Here is a 24,793-nt window from a genome sequence, read left to right on the forward strand (position 1 = left end):
TTTTCCGTGAGGTTTGCCTTATGCAAAGAAAGACAGCATAGACGTTTTTTCCTCCCTATAAGTGGGGGGGACCGAATGAAGTGAATTTAAATCTGGGTGGGACGAGTCCCACCCTCTATCTGCGCCCGTGATTATGCGCCATGTTGTTGTAACTTTTTTGAGAGACCCGCCGCCTACTTCAGCGCAGAATAGTGACGTTTGTGGCTTGTTGATAACATGTAAGTCGGATGAATGCGACCTGGCGGTTCAGACTGAAGTCGCATATGAAAAGAGCGGATAGGAATCGGAATTAGGACCACATATCCAAACGGCCTGGGTCGGATTTGAAAAAATCGGATCTGTGTCGTTCATATTGTCAATAAAAGATTGGATACAGGTCACATATGGGCGAAAAGATCGGATTTGAGTCACTTCAGCCTGCAGTGTGAACGTAGCCTAAGATCTTTTACCCGACTACATGCTGTGAATTGCGCTGCCGATTCTTGGGATGGGACTGACAAACCTTTTGCGTCGCAGGTCTGCTACAGGTTCGTCTCTTTGATGGTAACAGTGCAGAACTTCCTTTTTCATTCCCAGGCTCCTTTCCTCCAGGCTCTCCTCAGGCCCCAACACATCTTTTAAATACTAACTAACTGTATTCTAATTATGTTTGTCATGTACATCAAGAGGGATTAATGCTGTAGACATTTTACAATAAAGGTAAAAATAACATTCATAGATTTCTTTATTTATTCATAACTTTGTAGCTAAAAAAAGCAGCAGCAGGTTTAAAACACATAGCGCTGGGAAAACAGCACTTTGCGTGTGCAGAAAAGCCCAAATTACTCTGTACACGGCTCGAAATTCGCGGTGGTCCGGTCGCCCGAGGTGACTTAGACTACGTTCAGACTGCACCCTGAAACGACCCATATCTGATTTTTTTGCCCATATGCGACCTGTATCCGATTTGTTATTGACAATCTGAACGACACAGATCCGATTTTTTCACATGCGACCCAGGCCGCTTGGATATGTGGTCCTAAATCCGATGCATATCCGATATTTTCACATGCGACTGCAGTCTGACCGGACAGGTCGCATTCATGCGACCTACACGTCATCAACAAGAGACAAACGTCACTATTCTGCGTTGGCTAATCCCGCCTCTTTGGTGGAAAACAACAACATTTGTACAGTTTTCAGAATTTAAACAGACTTTTATAGAACTGATCAAGCTAATGGTGGATTTGGTAGGGACCTGGATGTTGATCTGTTAGCCTGATTAAATAAAACAGTTTCTATAACTGATTTATGACTTAAACCATCCTGTATTACAAGATTATAAGATTGTTCTGGAAATTTCCAGTAATTTGACACCTTCGGTCTCATTAGTCTGCTGCCCACATTAATCAGATTATTGTGTGAGTTCCGCCGCCGCCACAAAAACCACATCGCCAGGTCTCGCCTCATCTCCATCGCAAACTGCACTGGTGTTTCTGCACCTTGAGCCAGCGCTGAGAGAAGTTGCAGAATTCAGCTGGCTATAAACAATCTAAATAAATATTTATAAAAATGTAGAAAAAGTTTATTAATATGACGAAATAAATATGTGCAAATTATTAAGCCTGAATTAAGAGTTTGGTAATACAGCGGCCGTATCCCAAATGACTGCCTACTGAAGCTCGAGTGCACTATATAGAGTTTAAAAATCCATTACTTCCTAGTAACATGTAGTGCACTTATATAGAAATTAGAGAGACATTTAGGAGTCAACCCTCGTTACCAGGCTACACGTTTTCATTTTAGTTCAGAAACAAAAACACACACGAGACCTCACACTTTAACACTAACCAGATAATTAAACAAACAAACAAAAAAAGAAATCATTAAACATGAAGAGTGCGCTTTTTTTTGTTTACGTATTACGTAGATGTGCTTATTACGTGTCAATTTGCGCATGCGGGACACTTTTGGGTCGTTTTCCGTTCATATTGGAGATCGCATACAAGTCTCATATAATTGGTAATGTGAACGGCCTAACAAAAAAATCGGATTTCACAACAAATCGGATATGGGTCGTTTCAGGTTGCAGTCTGAATGTAGTGTTAATTTGTCATTTGGCGGGTAATTCCTGTCACTAGCCAGCCCGGCTGGCTAGTTGAAAATAAAAAATATATATGAAGCGAAGATTCAGACACACCGTCAACTAAAGCCGCCACATATTAAGCGTGTGCCGTGTCTGTGTTAATCGATGTGTTTATCGGCAGGACGGAAAATACCGAAGAATTCCGAATCATATCGTGTACGAGTCAAGCTGTCGGTTTTTTCACTACTGCGCATGCATATAACGCTGTAACGTTGAATATCACGGTAATCACATTATCAAATTCAACAGATGTGGCCACATTATCGCCTATTTAAACACGTGTTTTTGTTGTTGTTTACATCTACATCTGCCAAAGCTATGTTGCGATGTGGAATTTTCTGAAAGGTGTACAGAAACCGCCAGAGACGGGGACAAAGCGACCTCGGTCTGAAGAGGAGAAAAAGGCCGCTGATAAAGCGTACGAGAAGGAGAAACGACAAAGGACTTATAAGCAAACGTGGAAGCAGGGTAGGCCTTGGCTGCGATACGATTTTTATGGAATAATTAATTTTTTTCAAGTTGATTCCTAGTCAATATGAAGCTCCTAATGCTTTCTCTCTCATAAATGGTTAAATACAGAAAGCATGTTGGACATATTTTTGGTGCTATAGTCATGATAGTAAGTAAGTTTTCAATACTCATACACCAAGTTGCCAAGTTTTCCAATATATTATTATTTGTTGATATTATATTATGGTGCTCTGTGTTGTTCTCATTTATGCATTTAACAACAGTATCAAAATACTCGGGTCTTGAAATAAATGCACATTCGTCATGAACAATGGTAACTACTCTCTTTTGTGTTATTTTTGACAGAAGTAAAATTCATACATGAACAAATTTTGGCGAGTTGATTTTCTGTTTGGCTAGTTACTTTGGAAGGTAACTAGTCCGGCTGGCTGGTGAAAAAATATATGAATTTCTAGGCCTGCTGTATCACGACGGAAAAAGCCCAAATTCAGAAATACAGGGTGTAGCCCAAATTATGCAATTGAAAGGCCTGGTTAGAATCAAGAACAAGTTCCTATTAAAGTGGCCGGTGATTGTTAGTCTGCTTAAATATCCAACAAAGCTTTTTAATGTGTGGAAACACACAGTGTGTAAACCAGAAGTTCGAATGCAATACTTTACAAACACTGAGCCAGAAGTGAGAGCTGACCTGGGTGCAAATTCATCGATGGTGAGGCCTGCCTTTAGGCCAGTTCTGCAGTACTCCAGTCCATTAGCAATGGTGTAGGCCAGCTCCAGGATGGCATCAGCCCCGGCCTCTTGCAGATGGTAGCCACTGATTGAGATGGAGTTAAACTTGGGCATGTTCTGTGGGACAAAGACACAGTCATCCGGGAAAAATCAGGAAAAGTCAGTATAATTAGATTAGATTAGATGATTAGATAGAACTTTATTGATCCCTTTGGGCGGGTTCCCTCAGGGAAATTAAAATTCCAGCAGCATCATTACAGGATAAACAAAGAATAGAAAATAGAGAAAACTTCTAGATAAATTAAAATAAATTAAATTAAGTATTTACATAGGCGGCACAGTGGTGTAGTGGTTAGCGCTGTCGCCTCACAGCAAGAAGGTCCGGGTTCGAGCCCCGTGGCCGGCGAGGGCCTTTCTGTGCGGAGTTTGCATGTTCTCCCCGTGTCCGCGTGGGTTTCCTCCGGGTGCTCCGGTTTCCCCCACAGTCCAAAGACATGCAGGTTAGGTTAACTGGTGACTCTAAATTGACCGTAGGTGTGAATGTGAATGGTTGTCTGTGTCTATGTGTCAGCCCTGTGATGACCTGGCGACTTGTCCAGGGTGAACCCCGCCTTTCGCCCGTAGTCAGCTGGGATAGGCTCCAGCTTGCCTGCGACCCTGTAGAACAGGATAAAGCAGCTAGAGATAATGAGATGAGATGAGAAGTATTTACATATACAAATATAAAAAAAGAATAAGATATGGGGAAAAAAGAAAAAAAAAAGCCAGCAGGAGAGGTATTGCACATTTATATTGCACATTGTCCAGTATTGCTTATTGTCAGGCTAGGCTAGTTCAAGTTCAAGTTCAGGTTTATTATAAAGCCCTTTAAAAACAACAACAGTTGACCAAAGTGCTGTACAGTCCATCTAAGATGAGAGTAATTAAATAAATAAATAAAAATAAGTAAGAATGAAGTGAATATACATAAAAATCATATATAAAACCTAAAAGCAGATAAAGGACAGAGACATAAAATCACACATAGACCCTAAAAGCAAATCATGGACAACAGACATGGAACTTCACTATACCAAGTCACATAACATCACACCACTCATAGAGAGTCAAACGCCAGGGAGAAAAAGTGTGTTTTCAGGCGGGACTTGAAGATGGGCACTGAGGGGGCAAGCCTTACATGCAGTGGGAGTTCATTCCATAGTTTGGGGCCTATAACTGCAAAAGCACAATCCCCCCTACTCTTTAGTCTAGAGCAGGGGTTTTCAAAGTGTGGGAGAGTCAGCCCCCCCTCGGAGAGCAAATAAACAACCGCGCCCCCCCTTACAATTTTTTTGTTGCTATACTTAATGTTCCATTCGTATTTTTAAAAAATGGTTGTTGTACACATTATTTTTTTCTTTTTCACATTTTAAACATCTGTGCTTTTTTAAACATCTTGTTTTACACACTTTAAACATCCCATAGCATCGTTAGCTAGCATCTCTTGGCAGACAACACACTGTGGCAGTGGAGCATCTTCAGATCCAGTCCATGAAAATCCAAACTTTAAATAATCGTGGTCATACTTCCTTCTTTTTCCAGTCCCCCAGGATTCCGCGGGCCTTTTTTGTGATTGTTGCGGGCTAAAATGTCTGATGTTGCGGGGGGTTTTCCAAAAAAAATTGCGATGAAAGTTGCGGTGTTTTTTAGGTTTTTGTTGCGATTACATTGCGGGAGGAAGTGAAAGTTGCGAGAAATTGTTGCGATTTTTTCTTTTTGTGATTAAAATTGAGTGATATGTTAAATATTAAGTTATTACTGAAAAACTATTGATTAAAAAAACAAAGACACTGAGAAATGGTCCTATAAACAACTTTACCAATATAAAAGATTACCAGGACTACAAAAATGCAGAAACCTTTGGCAGACAGTTTGGCTTTACTTATCCAAATGCTCCTGTTGGTTCAAAAGTTAAAGTGCAGAGAACCTCACAGCACAACATGAAGTTACCTTAAAATATAATATAAATGCCTCAGCTTTCATATAAGAAAAAAAACTATTAATACTAGTACCGTGTGCAGGCAGTCTCTCCTGAAGACTAAATTAAACAATAATTATAAACTAATTAAATAAATGGCTCAGGCTTCATAGAAGAAAAAAGCAATTTGAACAGAATCTCACAGTATGATGCTGAAGCTGCCTAAACAATGGAAAATAAAATACCATTTTGGCAAAAATGTTGGCATCCATTAACTTCTTGTATTAAGTAAAAAAAAATAAAGTGCACACAGTCTTTCACTGTAAACATAACACACTTTCAGTGTTGCCAGATACTGCTGACGTTTTCCAGTCCAAAATATGTTCAAAACCCGCCAAACTGCACTTGAAACTTCCCAATCTGGCAACACTGCGCGCATGCTGCTTCTCTTGAACACACGGAAGTAAGGCGGAAGGTAGTTTGTCGACGTCACCTCAAGACGACGCCAATGATTGGTCAAATTTGCGGGAACGTTGCGGTGATTGGATATAATTGCAACATCGCCCTGAATTCGCGGGGATTGGTTGAATTTGCGCTGAAGTTGCAAATCGCAACATCCTGGAGGCTCCGTTTTTTTGCTTGGCCCAAACTTTGTCTCCTCACTCACTGTAGCTTTAGGTACTAAAAATCGATCCATTTTGTCTCTCACGTTGCGCCCCCCCTGAAGAACTCTGGCGCCCCCCAGGGGGGGCGCGCCCCACACTTTGAAAAGCCCTGGTCTAGAGGGTGGGACAGTTAGCAGTAGTTGGTCAGAGGACCTCAGTGATCTCAGGGGTGTATGATGATGAAGGAGGTCTGCTATGTAGGATGGGGCTAAATGTTTCAGAGACTTAAAAACAAACAACAGAATTTTAAAATGTATCCTGAAACGCACAGGGAGCCAATGGAGAGCCTTCAGAACAGGTGTGATGTGCTCACGCTTGCGTGTTCTGGTCAGGAACCGTGCCACAGCGTTCTGAACAAGTTGGAGCCTTGACAAGGAAGAGCAGCTAAGACCAGCATACAAAGCATTACAGTAATCAAGTCGGGACGTAATAAAAGCATGTATAGCAGTCTCCAGATTACTAGGAGATAAAAAAAGGTTTGACCTTTGATAGGAGTCTTAAATGGAAGAAACTAGATTTGACAACAGTATTTATTTGTTTCTCCATTTTGAAGTCTGAGTCAAAAATTACACCTAGATTTCTTACTGAATCTTTGACAAAAAGACTCAGAGGGCCAAGGTCCAAGTTATTTTTGCAGGCCTTGCTGGGTTTGCAGAGTAAAACCTCAGTTTTGTTTTCATTTAAACTTAAAAAATTCAAGGACGTCCAGGCTTTAATGTCCTCAAGACAATCAATGAGCTTAGAAACTGACTGGGAGTTAGTGGGCTTCAGTGGCATATAAATCTGGGTATAGTCAGCATAACAATGAAAGGAGATGTTATATTTCTTTAAAATGGAACCTAATGGCAAAAGGTAGAGGGAGAAGAGTTAGGCTAGGCTACTGCTCCTTCCCTTCCCGTCCTCTGTTACACCCCACCCCCACACAAAGGAGTTTTTAAGTCTGTTCGTCCTGCACTTGGGAAGGAGCATTCTGTCAGTCAGTGCGTTTACATGCACATCCAAATCGAGCTATTGTCGGTAATCGAGCTAAGGGTCCCAGCAGGGGTGCCAGAGAAATCCAATCCTACATGCACACAAGGAAATCGAGCTATTGTGTGAGGTACATTGTGCACCTGAGCCACAGGTGGCGCTACACACCCCATCGTGTTGGTACACTTCCGGTTGTCGTCATGAAGAAGAGGAGTGATTTCCACTTTACATTCACACCACGTCATTGCCACCTGTTGGCTACAAACTGTCCTGCGCAGACCACTGTTTTGTAAGACAACTTATTTTGCACAATTGTATATTTTTCTAAAGTCCATTTTTTGCTTACAATTTAACTTATGTCTTAATAAACACACAAAAAGTTCAATTGTTTTTGTTTTTTGTCTCCTTGTTCCTCCTGACCTCTTCTGCTGCTCGCTACTACTACTGTTGTCATGCCGACCGAGGCTGCTGTGTTTCCCGCTTGTGGTCTCGTCACTCGTCACTTCCGGAAGGGAAGTAAGTAGCTCGACTACGTAGCTCGATAGGGTTTACATGCACTAAGTAGCTCGGCTACAATCGCATAATCTAGGTCGCGTAGCTCGATTACGAGAAATCCAGTTCGTTTCGATTTCAGCCGAGCTAAGGTGCTTCCATGGCATTTAGAACTTCGATTTCAGTCGAGCTACGGCAGAAATTCGATTTTCTCTATGTGCATGTAAACGCACTGACTGAACAGGCTCCTCTGGTTGCTGATGACGGTGTGCAGAGGGTGACTGGCATCGTCCATGATGCTCAGTAGTTTGTCCATAGTCCTCTTCTCTGCCACCGTCACCAGAGAGTCCAGCTTCATGTCGACCACAGAGCCGGCCCGCCTGATCAGTTTGTCCAGCCTGGATGTGTCCTTCTTGGATGTGCTGCCCCCCAGCACACCACGGTGTAAAACAGGACACTGGCGACCACAGACTGATAGAACATCCGCAGATGTTAAAGGACCGCAGCCTCCTCAGGAAGTATAGCCTGCTCTGTCCCTTCCTGTACAAGTGGTTGGTGTTGCAAGTCCATTATTATTATATAAATAATAATCTAATTATTATTATTATAATTAATAATTTTATAAGTATTCATTTATTACTGATTACAATCTATATTGCTTTTAAATTCTGCATGATATTTCTATACATAAATTTGATTTATATATTGAATAAATGTATAAAATATTTGCATAAATAAATGTGTTTATTTTTTTCGTGGTCCAAATCCTGCGCTCTGATTGGCTGGCGAGTGGGTCCGTACTCTACGGTACAGACTCCAGTTACGGACCTCTGGCGACTTGCTCGTTCACAACAACAACACACACAGTAGCATTTTTTGTCAACATTTCGTATTTCTCAGGAGAATAGCATTAATTTTACAGCATGGATAGCAATAACGACAGTGTTCACAGCGAAAGCGAGTTTTACTACCCTGAGGAAGAAGAAATAAAAGAAAACATTTCAGGAGAAAGCTAAAAACCTCTAACTTGCTAACGCCGAGCAAAAACATGGCTGAATCCTGAATGACTCCTATTTGCATAAATAGGGGACTCCATAGGCGGCAAAATGTAATTTTTTTCCTGCCATGGAAGTGCACTTGTATACCGAGGAGGAAGCCATTTGCATTACAGCCGTGAATGAGGATTCAAAATGGCGGCTCGGCTCGGTTTTCCCTTTCGGGCGCTCTCGTTTTCTGTTAGAATTTCTCGTCTCATCTCACTATCTCTAGCCGCTTTATCCTGTTCTACAGGGTTGCAGGCAAGCTGGAGCCTATCCCAGCTGACTACGGGCGAAAGGCGGGGTCATCACAGGGCTGACACATAGACACAGACAACCATTCACACTCACATTCACACCTACGGTCAATTTAGAGTCACCAGTTAACCTAACCTGCATGTCTTTGGACTGTGGGGGAAACCGGAGCACCCGGAGGAAACCCACGCGGACACGGGGAGAACATGCAAACTCCGCACAGAAAGGCCCTCGCCGGCCGCGGGGCTCGAACCCGGACCTTCTTGCTGTGAGGCGACAGCACTAACCACTGCACCACCGTGCCGCCCCCTATTAGAATTTGGTAAAGAAAAAAATAAATAAATTATTTACCAGCTTAAGGTCGGTCCGTATGGTGAAATACCGTGACCTCTGCCTTGAATACTAACCTCGGCCCAAAGGCCTCGGTCAGTACTTTCAAGACCTCGGTCACGGTACTTCACGATACGGACCTCCCAGCTGGTAAAAAACATATATGTATTCTATTCCCTTCTAGCGAGTTTCATTCATTTGGTTTGATAGCATGTGGTATTGTTAGCATACTGCATATCCTATGTGTATTACGTCACTCTACCCAATGGAGAATGAGCGTGCAATATTGTTACGATATTGCACGTTGTCAAGACAACACAACGTCACATGGCGCAAATATCCAATGAGAAACTTTTCTGCTGCGCATGTGCACAATCATTTCTTTGTTTGATGGGAAAGAGAAAGATGTCTTGAATACCCAAAAGGCTACCAAAACTTCATTAGATATTCTTCGTTCATATTTACAAGACAAAAACGGACATCGAAAAACTGGAAAAGAGACTCAGAGACTTCTGTGCTCGCGAGCCACTGTGACAGTTTGTAAACAAACATGGCTGCCAGGTTTGCTTTGTTAAAAACGGAAGATTTTGAGAGAATTTTGGCTGCCAGGTAGCGCCGTTGTGTGGAGTTGTCGATGTTGATTTAAAAGTATCTAAGTAAATTACATAGGGAAATGAATACTTAAGTATGAGTGAAAAATACTGTGGCAAGTGTGCATTGAAAAAGAGTGTGCATGGAAGGAAATCTTAGTTTCTCGGTTGTTCGCCTCTGCTGAATGCTACACCGGCTGGAAGATGACTTCACTGCCGCACTAACAGCACTGAGTCATGGGTAAGCTAGCGTTGGCCTTCGAGAATGCTGATATTCAGAGAGTGTGTGTGTGTGTGTGTGTGTGTGTGTGTATATATATGTATAATAATAATAATAATAATAATGGCTTTTTTTGAACGCTGCGGCCCGATTTTTAACAAGCACGTCTAGACGTGAACACATTACTCGTGTGTTGTCGTCACTCCATTGGCTTCCAGTCCATTTTAGAATTGATTTTAAACTTCTGTTGTTTGTTTTTAATGCCATCAATGGCTTGGCTCCCTCTTACTTGTCTGAGATGTTAACTATTCGTGATCATGGTAGGGCCCTGCGTTCTTCGGGTCAGCTTCTGTTAAAGTTCCAAGGTCGAGATATAAACAGTGGGGTGATCGTTCTTTTGCTGTCGCTGCTCCCAGACTGTGGAACAATCTGCCCCCGACATTCGCACCACTATTGATCCCGGCCTTTTTAAATCAAAGTTGAAGACCTACTTTTTTAGACTGGCATACAGTCCTGACTAGGGGAATCTTGTTTTTGAGGGGTGCTTCGTTTCGCCTGTTTTATTTCATGTACTTCTGAAAGGCTTTTGGTAATCTGCAGCACGGTGGCACCTTCCGCAGTTAAAACCTGTGTTTTTATGTGTTCTGGTGTTCTGTTTTATGGCTTTGATTTAAAGCACTTTGGGTACCTTTTGGTTATTGCAAAGGGCTATATAAATAAAATTTGATTGATTGATTTTGTGGTCTATCAGATATATCCCATTCACAGGGGCGTGTTTAGCCTATTTTTGGGGGTGCTCAAGCACCCCCAAAAATGAGCTCAGCACCCCCTAGCTCAGCACCCTCAAAAACACTGCTTTTGGACGTAATTTTCAGAAATAAGTGCCCTTGCGCACTGCACAATGAATGTGTGCGCGGGCGTGTGTGTGTTCTTGAATTCACCTGTTACGTGATAGTCTATGAGCAGTAAAATCCCTCTCCCCCTTGCGTCCCCTCTGATTGGGTTGCCTGTCCGCGCGAGTGCTTGCTACGACATGGTGGTTTTTTTAACTGGATTCCACGCCGATGAGGAACTCGAAGTAGCACCTGAGTATTACTGGCATAGCGAGATGTGAAGGTACGGACCGGAGTTACAATTGTTAAACACAACACAGTAATATGCATAATGCAATATTGATGTTCCGTGGTCTATGAACAGAATGATAAAAACGACATTTATCATTCATATCGAGATACTTTTGTGCAGAACTGTATAAGTGCTACGGTGCTAGACCACCGTGTGTTAGTCAATTTTATTTAATGTAACATAGCATTTACGTTTGCTTATCATTCACAAATCCAAACACTGGTCATTGTCATTATAAAAATATAAACTAATGTAAACTAATGTAAAATCATAATAATACACACTATTATTACACAATACACAATAAAACATTAATTAACAATTACCACTGTTCAAAATGAATAGCTCCAACATTACAAATGCAGTAGTAGGTCTTGTTTAGTTAAAAATATAACGTAAATATTTGTGTCACTGGTTGTAAATGTGTAGATATCATAGTTTATTGGGTCAGCTTCTGTTAAAACATTGCATAAGTCTCGTCTTGTCTAGTCTAGTCTAAATGCGGAATAAATGTGGAAACACTGTCGTTCAAGCCAGGTGCCTCTGTCAGCTCTGGGGGCTAAGCACCCCCAAAGATCAGATACTAGAATCGCCCCTGCCCATTCAGCTAGCACGATATTGAACTCGTCTTCAACTCATTCAATATCGTGCTAGCTGAATGAAATATATTTGATATCCCACTCAACACCAGTCTCTCTCTCTCTTATAACAACATACAATCATTTGATTAATTACCTTTCTAATAATTCTATTCATTATTAAAATATTCATTTTTGAGCTTCTTTCTCATTACTGAGTCACACAGATTTTGGAATGAACGTGCCCTAATAGCCAAACTGTTTTTAATAAAATGACCCGTATTTTAGTCGTTTCTACTAACTCTTTAATTACTGATTAAAATATCAGCAATTATCAACAATACACTACTGAACTGCAGCTTTTTCTGGACATAAAAAGAGCTTCTGTCTAATAATTCCACTGGTGATCACAACAACTGGTGATCATAAATATACTAAAAGGTTTCTGTCCATACCTTTGAAGTATAGGCAAATATGTCAGCGATGGCATGCATGGAGGGCTCTGGAGGAAAGATGTACGTATTTCGGACCATGAACTCTTTGAGGATGTCGTTCTGGATGGTGCCGGTGAGTTTGGCCTTGTCTACGCCCTGCTCTTCCCCCGTCACAATGAACATAGCCAGGATGGGAATCACTGCACCATTCATGGTCATGGACACGGACATCATCTCCAGAGGAATTCCGTCAAACAGCATCTTCATGTCCTCTACTGTATCGATGGCCACTCCGGCCATGCCAACGTCGCCGTGCACTCTGGGATTGTCTGAATCGTAGCCTCTGTGTGTGGGGAGGTCAAAGGCCACCGACAGGCCTTGCTGGCCCGCTGTCAGAAAAGAGCAAAGAAAAACGCTGAGTGTAGATGGACTGATAAATCTTTCATTTAAATGATGTTTTGATTAATGATGGTTCACTGAGTGGTACCACAGTTTTTAAAAATTAACACAATCTAATAATTCACAAAAGCACCAAAACAGCAGCTAAAATATTTGAACTTTAAGTGTCATGAATATCTAACTGCAGTATTTTTATATTATTAGTACTAACGTATGAGAGTGAGTCATATGAAAACATTTATTATTTTAGATTGTTTATTCCACATAAATAGGTGGAACAAAAGTGTGCGCACGAGCGTTAATCTGATGCCGAAAACTCGTGTAAATGACAGCTGTATAAAGACTTTTTCTCTCATTTATTTTGCACTTTTACACTTTTCATTTGACTCACCCTTGTTCTTTATTGTGCACGTTAAAGAGTCTGTGTGTATCTTCACCTTAAACAGAATACTTCTCGATGCCACATTTAAAAGTAATTTAACATTATCTGAATTATTAAATAATTAGAAATCAATCATTTTGGGGGTGGCACAGTGGTGTATCTACAAAGTCTCCTAGATGTAGATGATCATGCGATGGTGGATATAACACGCCGCAAACATTTTGTTATAACATCAGAACGGTCTAAGACGTACTGGAACTTGAATCAGGATTTATCCTCGTCAGGTATATATACCTCGTCTGACATTGCAGAGCACGACAGAATAGCAACCACGAGGTTACGCCGTTCAGCTCACAATCTTGCTGTAGAGACTGGTTGATGGGCTAGAATCCCACACGATGAACAATTATGCCTTTGCGGTGTAGTTCAAACTGAAGAACATATTACAACCCCGATTCCAAAAAAGTTGGGACAAAGTACAAATTGTAAATAAAAACGGAATGCAATAATTTACAAATCTCAAAAACTGATATTGTATTCACAATAGAACATAGACAACATATCAAATGTCAAAAGTGAGACATTTTGAAATTTCATGCCAAATATTGGCTCATTTGAAATTTCATAACAGCAACACATCTCAAAAAAGTTGGGACAGGGGCAATAAGAGGCTGGAAAAGTTAAAGGTACAAAAAAGGAACAGCTGGAGGACCAAATTGCAACTCATTAGGTCAATTGGCAATAGGTCATTAACATGACTGGGTATAAAAAGAGCATCTTGGAGTGGCAGCGGCTCTCAGAAGTAAAGATGGGAAGAGGATCACCAATCCCCCTAATTCTGCGCCGACAAATAGTGGAGCAATATCAGAAAGGAGTTCGACAGTGTAAAATTGCAAAGAGTTTGAACATATCATCATCTACAGTACATAATATCATCAAAAGATTCAGAGAATCTGGAAGAATCTCTGTGCGTAAGGGTCAAGGCCGGAAAACCATACTGGGTGCCCGTGATCTTCGGGCCCTTAGACAGCACTGCATCACATACAGGCATGCTTCTGTATTGAAAATCACAAAATGGGCTCAGGAATATTTCCAGAGAACATTATCTGTGAACACAATGCACCGTGCCATCCGCCGTTGCCAGCTAAAACTATAGTTCAAAGAAGAAGCCGTATCTAAACACGATCCAGAAGCGCAGACGTCTTCTCTGGGCCAAGGCTCATTTAAAATGGACTGTGGCAAAGTGGAAAACTGTTCTGTGGTCAGACGAATCAAAATGTGAAGTTCTTTATGGAAATCAGGGACGCCGTGTCATTCGGACTATAGAGGAGAAGGACGACCCAAGTTGTTATCAGCGCTCAGTTCAGAAGCCTGCATCTCTGATGGTATGGGGTTGCATTAGTGTGTGTGGCATGGGCAGCTTACACATCTGGAAAGATACCATCAATGCTGAAAGGTATATCCAGGTTCTAGAGCAACATATGCTCCCATCCAGACGACGTCTCTTTCAGGGAAGACCTTGCATTTTCCAACATGACAATGCCAAACCACATACTGCATCAATTACAGCATCATGGCTGCGTAGAAGAAGGGTCCGGGTACTGAACTGGCCAGCCTGCAGTCCAGATCTTTCACCCATAGAAAACATTTGGCGCATCATAAAACGGAAGATACGACAAAAAAGACCTAAGACAGTTGAGCAACTAGAATCCTACATTAGACAAGAATGGGTTAACATTCCTATCCCTAAACTTGAGCAACTTGTCTCCTCAGTCCCCAGACGTTTACAGACTGTTGTAAAGAGAAAAGGGGATGTCTCACAGTGGTAAACATGGCCTTGTCCCAACTTTTTTGAGATGTGTTGTTGTCATGAAATTTAAAAATCACCTAATTTTTCTCTTTAAATGATGCATTTTCTCAGTTTAAACATTTGATACGTCATCTATGTTCTATTCTGAATAAAATATGGAATTTTCAAACTTCCACATCATTGCATTCCGTTTTTATTTACAATTTGTACTTTGTCCCAACTTTTTTGGAATCGGGGTTGTATTTGTAAACGCCCACTGACTGCAGATATCAGATCAGAGATTTCAAATATAAACTTTTCGAACATTCATGATTTAAAAAAAAAAACCCTCTGATAAAGTACGAGTGTGTACAGTATGTGCGAATTCCATGAAAAGGTATTAGTAGGCTTTCTCGTGATCCCAGTGTTTTCTTTTGAGTAGTAGGGCCTAAGGTTATATCTTGTAAACACAAAATAAACTCCTGTGCATGCAGTTCCCAGGATTAAATGCATTTTCCACAGACCATTTATTTATTCACTTTACTCAAATACAAAGTAAAATGGCAGTAAATCTTCTCTCTTTTCTTGCGTATTGCATCATGAGGCATTCCTGGCTTGTAAATCTCTTATTTTCGGTGCATGACACATTCACGCAACTGAGCATGCTATGAATTAACAACGACAGCGGTCTGCGGCGGCTACACAATTAAACACTCAGTGAACATTTCTCCATTTGTGTATGAAAATACACTCCAACCACTCAGTTTGGCTTCATTTACAACCAACGGTGTCTTCTGATGCCAGCAAGTAATTGAACGAGAGAAGACTGGTTTACTGGAGACAAAATAAGCATCATCTCTGCTTCTGTTCCCTCCGACGGCCCCAACACACTACTGCCTCCGCCGAGTGCGCACGCGCGCACACACCGCATGTCGGGGCCGCGGATGAGTTACTCTCCCTTGATCAACGAAGTCTGCGGGGAATTTGTGGTTATTGTCGGTACAAACAGCGCAAATCACAACTTAAATGAGTGCGGTTCAGTTTGACATTATTGTCAGTCCATTAGATAAACATTTAATTTTACTAAAATCGAAAATTAATATTTAGAGCCTGTGGGCTACAAAAATAATAGTCATTAAAGTAGCCGGCTGGACTTAATTGTGTAGTCGGCTGTATGGCCAGCAGCCGGCGCTTGTGGAAAGCCCTGCATTCCACGCAGAATATAGAATTGAATCAGCTCTGCGCATGCGCCGTGCGGCACAAAAAAACGGCAGCCCCCATGAAGGAAGGAGATCCGGAGTTTTCAAACATTTGCTTAAGTGTGAAATCGCAAAATGGTATTCTAGCGAACAACAAAATAGTAAAGATTCAGAAAAACAAATCATTCAGTGATCATTTTAATAGTGTAATTTCATCCGAACTAGGCCTAACGCTCGATTTAGAACTACAAAAAGTCAGTGTGTCGGTCATTTTAAGTACCTTTGTAAAAGTTTTGCAAATGTTGCAGTCGTCATTTAAAATGCTAACTTAAAGTTTTTGTACAAGTTTCAGTTGATTAAACTGTCATATTTTATTAAATGTGTCTGCTTTTGTAATAAAAAAGTACTGAAAGAAAAAGCAAACACAGCATTGCGATTTCTTATCCATCCATTTAAAAAAAAAAAAAAATCCCTCCCTCCCGACTGAAATTTTTTTTTGCTCACCCGGTGGACAGGAAACGGATTTTTTTTAAGGATGGCCCTATATTTAAAGCTAGACTGCCTTTCAGAGTTTTCAAGTGTAGGTCATAAAAAGAATTTTCCCCGACACCCAATTATGTTTGTTTAGTGGACCGAAAGCTACTGAATTCAAATCACAGACTTCCAATTGTATTAGTTTTTTTTTTAAATAGAACAAAACGTGGCCCTAAATTCTCCGCTACTTTTTCCTGCTTCACCATGACCCAATTCAAGATACTACGTCATGCATCACATGGTGGGCTTTCCCCGTTAGCGCAAGGCATTGTGGGATACAAATTTGAAACAGGAGAGAAAAATGGAGGACGCGAGTGTGCGAACGAAGAGTGAAAAACCGACTACGGTAACGGAAAGCGAGAAAAGACGTTATGTTGCGAAGAAAAGGAAACGCAAGACCAAACTAATAAATATCGGCGCTCAGCGAGCACCTCTGTGTGATCAGCTGTTCGTTTAGCGACAGAATGATGGAACTGTCAGTGCACGGTCAAAGGTAAACCTGTAGATGGCAGTAATGCAACACTGTGGATGCCGGCTGCTGTAAAACCCAAAAGAAGAAGAAGAAGAAGAAGGTAAACCTGAGCATGCGCACATGGACTTCCTCTGTCTGCCTGACTGTGCGAAGCGAGCGATTTCATGCATATTATTTCATCGGGAATCCCCTCAAATTAAATCACTTCCCAACCACAGACTGGCCTGATATTTTGTGAAATATTACAGAAATAAACATATATCATAATGACCAAATTTCAGAAGGAACTAAATTTCACCGATTTTATGAAATCGAAAGGCCGTCTCGCTTTAAGGATCAAAACGTCTTAGACTCTTTAATGAGAGACAGAAGTCTGACTTGTGAGGTGACCAAAATTTCACCATATAAAGCCTAGGTCACAACCGGACGTACGATTTTTTGGCCGTGCGATTTTTGGCGTTTCCCAAATCGCTGCGTTTTTTTTGTTCGTGGAGAAAGACGCACGTTGGTCGTAAGTTTGTCTTGCAACCTGAAAAAAACATAAGTGCCCGTAGAGTTTGTTTGACATGACAAAGAACCTCTGCAGCCGGTCTACGGCTCGAAAATCAGCACGTCACACGCGCGCCCTCCGTGCATTTCTTGCGTTTTTTGCACGTAGACCGGCCGTAGGAGCACGTACGGCCGGTTGTGACCGAGGCTTAAAAGTGCACAGAGGTTTGTTCGTGAAGTGCGTTAGATAAGGTTTAATCAGGCAAACAGTGTAAACAGAAATATTTACCTTTAATATTGTCTCTGTAAAACTTGTTGCTCTCCTCCACTGTGCTGAAGCCAGCGTACTGTCTAATGGTCCAGGGTCTGTATGTGTACATGGTAGGGTAGGGCCCTCTGGAGTAGGGGAATACACCAGGCAGCTCATCGCTAACCGCCGCCGTGTCAGCCTGAGTGTACACAGGTTTGATGGAGATGCCCTCCGGAGTGTGCCAGATCAAATCTTCTGGGTTTTTCCCTTTAAGCTGTTTCTTGGCCAGAGCAGCCCAAGCCTCGTGAAGCTCCACATCACCTTTGTGTGACACGGAAGTGTGAAAGAGTCTAGAGCGGCACGGCTGATCCAGCACTGCAGGCGCAGAGCCGGACATGGCCAGCAGCCGCTTAGCCACCAGAGAGGCGCATGCTTTTCCTGCGGTCAACATGCTGTGTCCGTGAACGCTGGCTTAGTCACTCATCACACACCTGAGGACGAAAGCCAAAGTGTTAAAATGGGCATTAAATATGTTTATACTAAAAATATGTAATTGGCCAAAACACAGTATTCGTCTATTTTTTATTTTTAACGTTATACGCAGGTAAAAGACTAATTAATCATCTAGAATTTATTTTTTAATATTCAAAATCGTTGATGTTGACCACTTTTAATAGCCACCAAATTTCACATGGATATCTTAAAGCGTTTTTGAGTTGCAAGTACAAACGTCACCAAAAAATGGCCATTTTTGAGCGTTATGCTGTCTCATTTTAAAAAAAAGTAGTTTCAAACTAAAATAAATTGGATTTTTTGAGGCTTTTTTTTTTTTACTAAAATCTTTTTATCCTATTAGAGCGTTTCCTTAGCTAAATTTTAGTACTTAAATCAAGAAAATTGGTGGATATTAGAGAAAGTTATGGCTGAATAACAGAGAGGTGCTTTTGCCAAAAACTCTAAATTGCAAAGGGTATTCTTTGTTATATGCTTGTAAAATAGTGCAAACAACAGAGTTTAAGAATGAAAATTAACTTGTTCGACTGGTTTTGGATTATGACTCTGAGAATGATTACTTTTTTGCAAGCAAAGCTCACATATAAAAATTCAAGGGGACTCAAATTCTGAATTTTGAGGAAACAAAAATTTGTAGTGTCCGTAACCAGGCAGTTCTATCTTTTAATATGTTTATCATGATCTTTATCAGTTTTTTAATCATTAGTTAAGCAAGAAAGCCAAAATATTTTTAATACAAGTTCATTTAAAGTTGCATTTTTTGAGTTTGGAAAGGTTATGGACAGTACAAAAAATTGCTGCCAAATTTCAGTATGAAAATTTCCTTACTTATTATTGGCTTATATTTTGATTTCTTGATCAAAAAAGGATGATTTTTTCATTGTGCAATATGGCATCATCTGTCCACTGTTGGAAAATACAAAGATTTTGGCTGATGCAACAATGTTTACAATGTCATGTTGTATCATCCAAAGGGTCTCGTTTCTTAGAAAAGTACACAGCTCAGTTCTGATGAAGAATCTGTATGAAAACAGTTAATGGCTGGTCAAATACTATCATAAAATCCTGCCAAAAGCCCAAAGCAATGGAAACCAACAATGTTGCAAGGTTCAGTGATGCCCCAGGTATGTACAGTGGTGCTTGAACGTTTGTGAACCCTTTAAAATTTTCTATATTTCTGTATAAATATGACCTAAAACATCTTCAGAGTTTCACACAAGTCCTAAAAGTAGATAAAGAGAACCCAGTTAAATAAATGAGACAAAAATATTATACTTGGTCATTTATTTATTGAGGAAAATGATCCAATATTACATATCTGTGGGTGGCAAAAGTATGTGAACCTCTAGGATTAGCAGTTAATTTGAAAGTGAAATTAGAGTCAGGTGTTTTCAATCAATGGGATGACAATCAGGTGTGAGTGGGCACCCTGTTTTATTTAAAGAACAGGGATCCATCAAAGTCTGATCTTCACAACACATGTTTGTGGAAGTGTATCATGGCACGAACAAAGGAGATTTCTGAGGACCTCAGAAAAAGCGTTGTTGATGCTCATCAGGCTGGAAAAGGTTACAAAACCATGACTAACGAGTTTGGACTCCACCAATCCACAGTCAGACAGATTGTGTACAAATGGAAGAAATTCAAGACCATTGTTACCCTCCCCAGGAGTGGTCGACCAACAAAGATCACTCCAAGAGCAAGGCGTGTAATAGTCGGCGAGGTCACAAAGGACCCCAGAGTAACTTCTAAGCAACTGAAGGCCTCTCTCACATTGGCTAATATTAATGTCCAGGAGTCCACCATCAGGAGAACACTGAACAACAATGGTGTGCATGCCAGGGTTGCAAGGAGAAAGCCGCTGCTCGTCTGCAGTTTGCTAAAGATCACTTGGACAAGCCAGAAGGCTATTGGAAAAATGTTTTGTGGACGGATGAGACCAAAATAGAACTTTTGGGTTTAAATGAGAAGCGTTATGTTTGGAGAAAGGAAAACACTGCATTCCAGCAAAAGAACCTTATCCTATCTGTGAAACATGGTGGTGGTAGTATCATGGTTTGGGCCTGTTTTGCTGCATCTGGGCCAGGACGGTTTGCCATCATTGATGAAACAAGGAATTCTGAATTATACCAGCGAATTCTAAAGGAACATGTCAGGACATCTGTCCATGAACTGAATCTCAAGAGAAGGTGGGTCATGCAGCAAGACAACGATCCTAAGCACACAAGTCGTTCTACCAAAGAATGGTTAAAGAAGAGTAAAGTTAATGTTTTGGAATGGCCAAGTCAAAGTCCTGACCTTAATCCAATCAAAATGTTGTGGAAGGACCTGAAGCGAGCAGTTCATGTGAGGAAACCCACCAACATCCCAGAGTTGAAGCTGTTCTGTACGGAGGAACGGGCTAAAATTCCTCCAAGCCGGTGTGCAGGACTGATCAACAGTTAGCGGAAACGTTTAGTTGCAGTTATTGCTGCACAAGGGGGTCACACCAGATACTGAAAGCAAAGGTTCACATACTTTTGCCACTCACATATGTAATATTGGATCATTTTTCTCAATAAATAAATGACCAAGTATAATATTTTTGTCTCATTTGTTTAACTGGGTTCTCTTTATCTACTTTTAGGACTTGTGTAAAAATCTGATGTTGTTTTAGGTCATATTCATGCAGAAATATAGAAAATTCTAAAAGGTTTACAAACTTTCAAGCACCACTGTATGTAAACAAACATTTTTTTTTGTTACTCAGTGAAAAATAGACAGCGGCAAATCCTACTACAGACGGCGAGTTGCCGCCGCAGACCGGCTACTTTTGAGACCTCTGCATACTGTCCTGTATGTTACTCCACACACACACATTAATGTAATCGCACATACAGTAATTCGTTTTATGATGATTGTATTTTGATTCTGAGCCAATCATGTTGATTTTCAGTAAAGAGCACATGAAGTTGATTTTTCTTAAAGAAATTACAAATAGATTAGTTAAAGCATTATATTATTATAGAACTTTGAATCATGTGTTAAATCAGAATAAAGTCTTGCTTACATGAATTTTTTTTAGCTAGCTCAGTGTGGCCTTGGAAATATTGGTGGAGCAAGACCTGACTGTATCTTTAAAAGAAATGACATCAGTGCCACGCTGGAAATATTGGTGGAGACAAACTTGAAACTTAGAGGATTTATATGGTGAAATATAATGAAATACAGAAGACTGAGGTGGCACGGCATGGATTTCTCCACAAGATGGTGAAAGCAGGGGCTTCAAAGTTTGGGAGAATAGCAGGGTACAAATAATTTACAGCAGGGTGCAAAATGGTAAAATGTCTGCCAGCGGCAGACATAATGCATGCAAAGCGTGCAGGGATGGATGGATGGATGGATGGATGGATGGATGGATGGATGGATATATGCAAGTACGAATTTTTCATGGGGCGGGATGGTTTGGAACAGGCCATCTAAAATTGGGATAACATTTACCCGGGACAGGTATTTGAGGTGGGTTGTCTAGCTTAAGCTTGATTAGCGTTGTTACGCACGCCAGTGTTTCCCACAGAAATTTTGGAGACTATGGGGGCAAGCCATGGGGGAGGCGCGGGGGTTGTTTAAAATTGAGTGATATGTTAAATATTAAGTTATTACTGAAAAACTATTGATTAAAAAAACAGACACTGAGAAATGGTCCTATAAACAACTTTACCAATATAAAAGATTACCAGGACTACAAAAATGCAGAAAAATAGGCTTTACTTATCCAAATGCTCCTGTTGGTTCAAAAGTTAAAGTGCAGAGAACCTCACAGCACAACATGAAGTTACCTTAAAATATAATATAAATGCCTCAGCTTTCATGTAAGAAAAAAAACACTATTAATGCTAGTACTGTGTGCAGGCAGTCTCTCCTGAAGACTAAATTAAACAATAATTATAAACTAATAAAATAAATGGCTCAGGCTTCATAGAAGAAAAAAAAAATTTGAACAGAATCTCACAGTATGATGCTGAAGCTGCCTAAACAGTGGAAAATAAAATACCATTTTGGCAAAAACGTTGGCATGCATTAATTTCTTGTATTAAGTAAAAAAATATGTTGCCAGATACTGCTGACGTTTTACAGCCCAAAATATGTTCAAAACCCGCCAAAATGCACTTGAAACCGCCCAATCGGGCAACACAGGTGGCAGTAATGGCTGCACTCATGTCGAGGATGTAAACACAATCTGGCAACACAGGCGGCAGTAATGGCTGCACTCATGTCGAGGATGTAAACACAGTTGACGCGGCAACGGACATACATGACATAGTGGATGTAATTTACGTTCACAACTTTTTTTGCTGTCAGAAATATTTAATATTAAATTTTGTGACTCGACTGACAATAGCCGGCGGCATAACAAGCCATAGCTGGTGATTTGCCGCCGGTGACCGGCTACTTTTGAGACCGCTGTGAAAGGAGGACACGTCTGTAAGAATGTCCCTGAAAAAAGGACACAAGGCAAAGTTGAAGAAGCGCGAGACTGGAGCTTTAAAATAAGTAATGCTCGACTACGTGAGATAACAAAGACCTCTCCTATTAAGGATGCCTGTTACGAACAACAACTTAAATATATTAGATACATTTGTAGAATGGATAATGGTGAACTGCTTAAACAAACTTTGTCTGACATCAGATTGACATCATAAGTGATATGGAAGGCGTTTGAGAATCAGTTGGGAGTCGACGCCCAACAGATCAGGAGAAGTATGATGTCTAAATCAGACTTGGCGCTACTTCTGAATTTCAGACAGTAGCACCCCAGGATACAAGTGATCAAAGTGGGGAAAACGATGATGATGATGATGATGGTCCAATAGAAAATATTGGTGGAAATGAGGTCTTGAATGTTGAGATGTGTGAACCAATCAGAATTCATGATACTTCTCAAACTTTATGTAAGAACACGATAAAAAATGAATGGATTTGTGACTTGGAGTCAGATCACTCTGCAGAATAACTAATTGATTTAATAAAAGTCTAAACTTTTTGACTTTGAATTATTTTTGCTTCGGAGAGTTTCTACGACAGAGCGGCACGGTGGTGTAGTGGTTAGCACTGTCGCCTCACAGCAAGAAGGTCCGGGTTCGAGCCCAGTGGCCAGCGAGGGCCTTTCTGTGCGGAGTTTGCATGTTCTCCCCGTGTCCGCGTGGGTTTCCTCCGGGTGCTCCGGTTTCCCCCACAGTCCAAAGACATGCAGGTTAGGCTAACTGGTGACTCTAAATTGACCGTAGGTGTGAATGTGAGTGTGAATGGTTGTTTGTGTCTATGTGTCAGCCCTGCGATGACCTGGCGACTTGTCCAGGGTGTACCCCACCTCTCGCCCATTGTCAGCTGGGATTGGCTACAGCTTGCCTGCGACCCTGTAGGACAGGATAAGCGGCTACAGATGGATGGATGGAGTTTCTATGACATCTGCCACATGTACGTTGCAAAATCCGGCAGGAAAAGTTCAGCAAACTTAGTGTATGTAATGCCTTATTGTAATGCTTTAAAAAGAATATAAATCATTAGTAATGACCAAAATGAATTAATAAAGCAGGGGGGGAAAATCATATTAATTATTTGTTATTTTATTATCAACATAAAACTATTGATAAATCTCGGCTTCCGGATCCCGGAAAAAGGCAGCTTTGCCTCAGGGTTAATCTCGCATGACGTCACACGTGGAATCTTAAAAAAAAGTTCTTATTATACACAACTGAAGAAATTTTCACTTACTTATGACGTTTCGATGTCTTTCTTAGCTGACATCTTGATCACATCTAACACTTGGCATTAAAAAAGTACATGACCTGGAATCAAAAGCTAGAAAACTCGTACAGCATCAGAACCATCCTGTGTGGCACCCTAACATAAACACAAGATGGTTCCGATGCCGTACGAGTTTTCTAGCTGTCGATTCCAGATCACGTACTTTTTTAACGCCAAGCATTAGATGTGATCAAGATGTCAGCTAAGAAAGACATCGAAACATCATAAGTAAGTGAAAATTTCTTCAGCTGTGTATAATAAGAACTTTTTTAAGATTAGTAATCAACCAACTGGATGAAACTTTTCGAGGTCACCCGTGGAACCCCGGTTATCTGGGTCATTTCGGTTTGTCTGACTCCGTGCTTGTTTACTCGCTGAAATTGGATATTGGTTGTTGGAATCTTGGGCGGCACGGTGGTGTAGTGGTTAGCGCTATCACCTCACAGCAAGAAGGTCCTGGGTTCGAGCCCCGGGGCCGGCGAGGGCCTTTCTGTGTGGAGTTTGCATGTTCTCCCCGTGTCCGCGTGGGTTTCCTCCGGGTGCTCCGGTTTCCCCCACAGTCCAAAGACATGCAGGTTAGGTTAACTGGTGACTCTAAATTGAGCGTAGGTGTGAATGTGAGTGTGAATGGTTGTCTGTGTCTATGTGTCAGCCCTGTGATGACCTGGCGACTTGTCCAGGGTGTACCCCGCCTTTCGCCCGTAGTCAGTTGGGATAGGCTCCAGCTTGCCTGCGACCCTGTACAAGGATAAAGCGGCTAGAGATAATGAGATGAGATGAGATGTTGGAATCTTACAAAAATAACGATGGGAAAGCGCTGCGTTGTGTTTGGATGTTCAAATCCATATACAGCAGGACATTCAGTTCACGATTTTTTGAGAAATGACACTAATCTAAAGCGGCAGTGGATAAGGTTTGTGCAAACGAAGCGGGCAGATTTTGTGTCGCCTACTAATAATAAATCTGATTCATCAACTTTTCATCACCACCAGAACAACCACA

General features: G+C 41.1%; 1 protein-coding gene across 2 annotated transcripts in view; it reads right to left on the bottom strand.

The window, feature by feature from the left end:
• The window catches only part of mmut (methylmalonyl CoA mutase), a 94,931-nt gene that overhangs the window by 60,843 nt on the left and 9,295 nt on the right, over positions 1-24,793 (bottom strand). For both annotated transcript variants that reach the window (XM_060917742.1, XM_060917741.1), the window contains exons 2-4: positions 17,531-17,982; positions 11,999-12,366; positions 3,285-3,442 (exon numbers count right to left, since the gene is read on the bottom strand). In XM_060917742.1, the coding sequence (XP_060773725.1) occupies positions 3,285-3,442; positions 11,999-12,366; positions 17,531-17,942 (938 nt within the window). In that variant the 5' untranslated portion in view covers positions 17,943-17,982. The remainder of the gene's footprint in view (positions 1-3,284; positions 3,443-11,998; positions 12,367-17,530; positions 17,983-24,793) is intronic.

Source organism: Neoarius graeffei, chromosome 3, assembly GCF_027579695.1.
Source record: "Neoarius graeffei isolate fNeoGra1 chromosome 3, fNeoGra1.pri, whole genome shotgun sequence".
In the NCBI taxonomy this organism is placed as follows: Eukaryota; Metazoa; Chordata; class Actinopteri; order Siluriformes; family Ariidae; genus Neoarius; species Neoarius graeffei.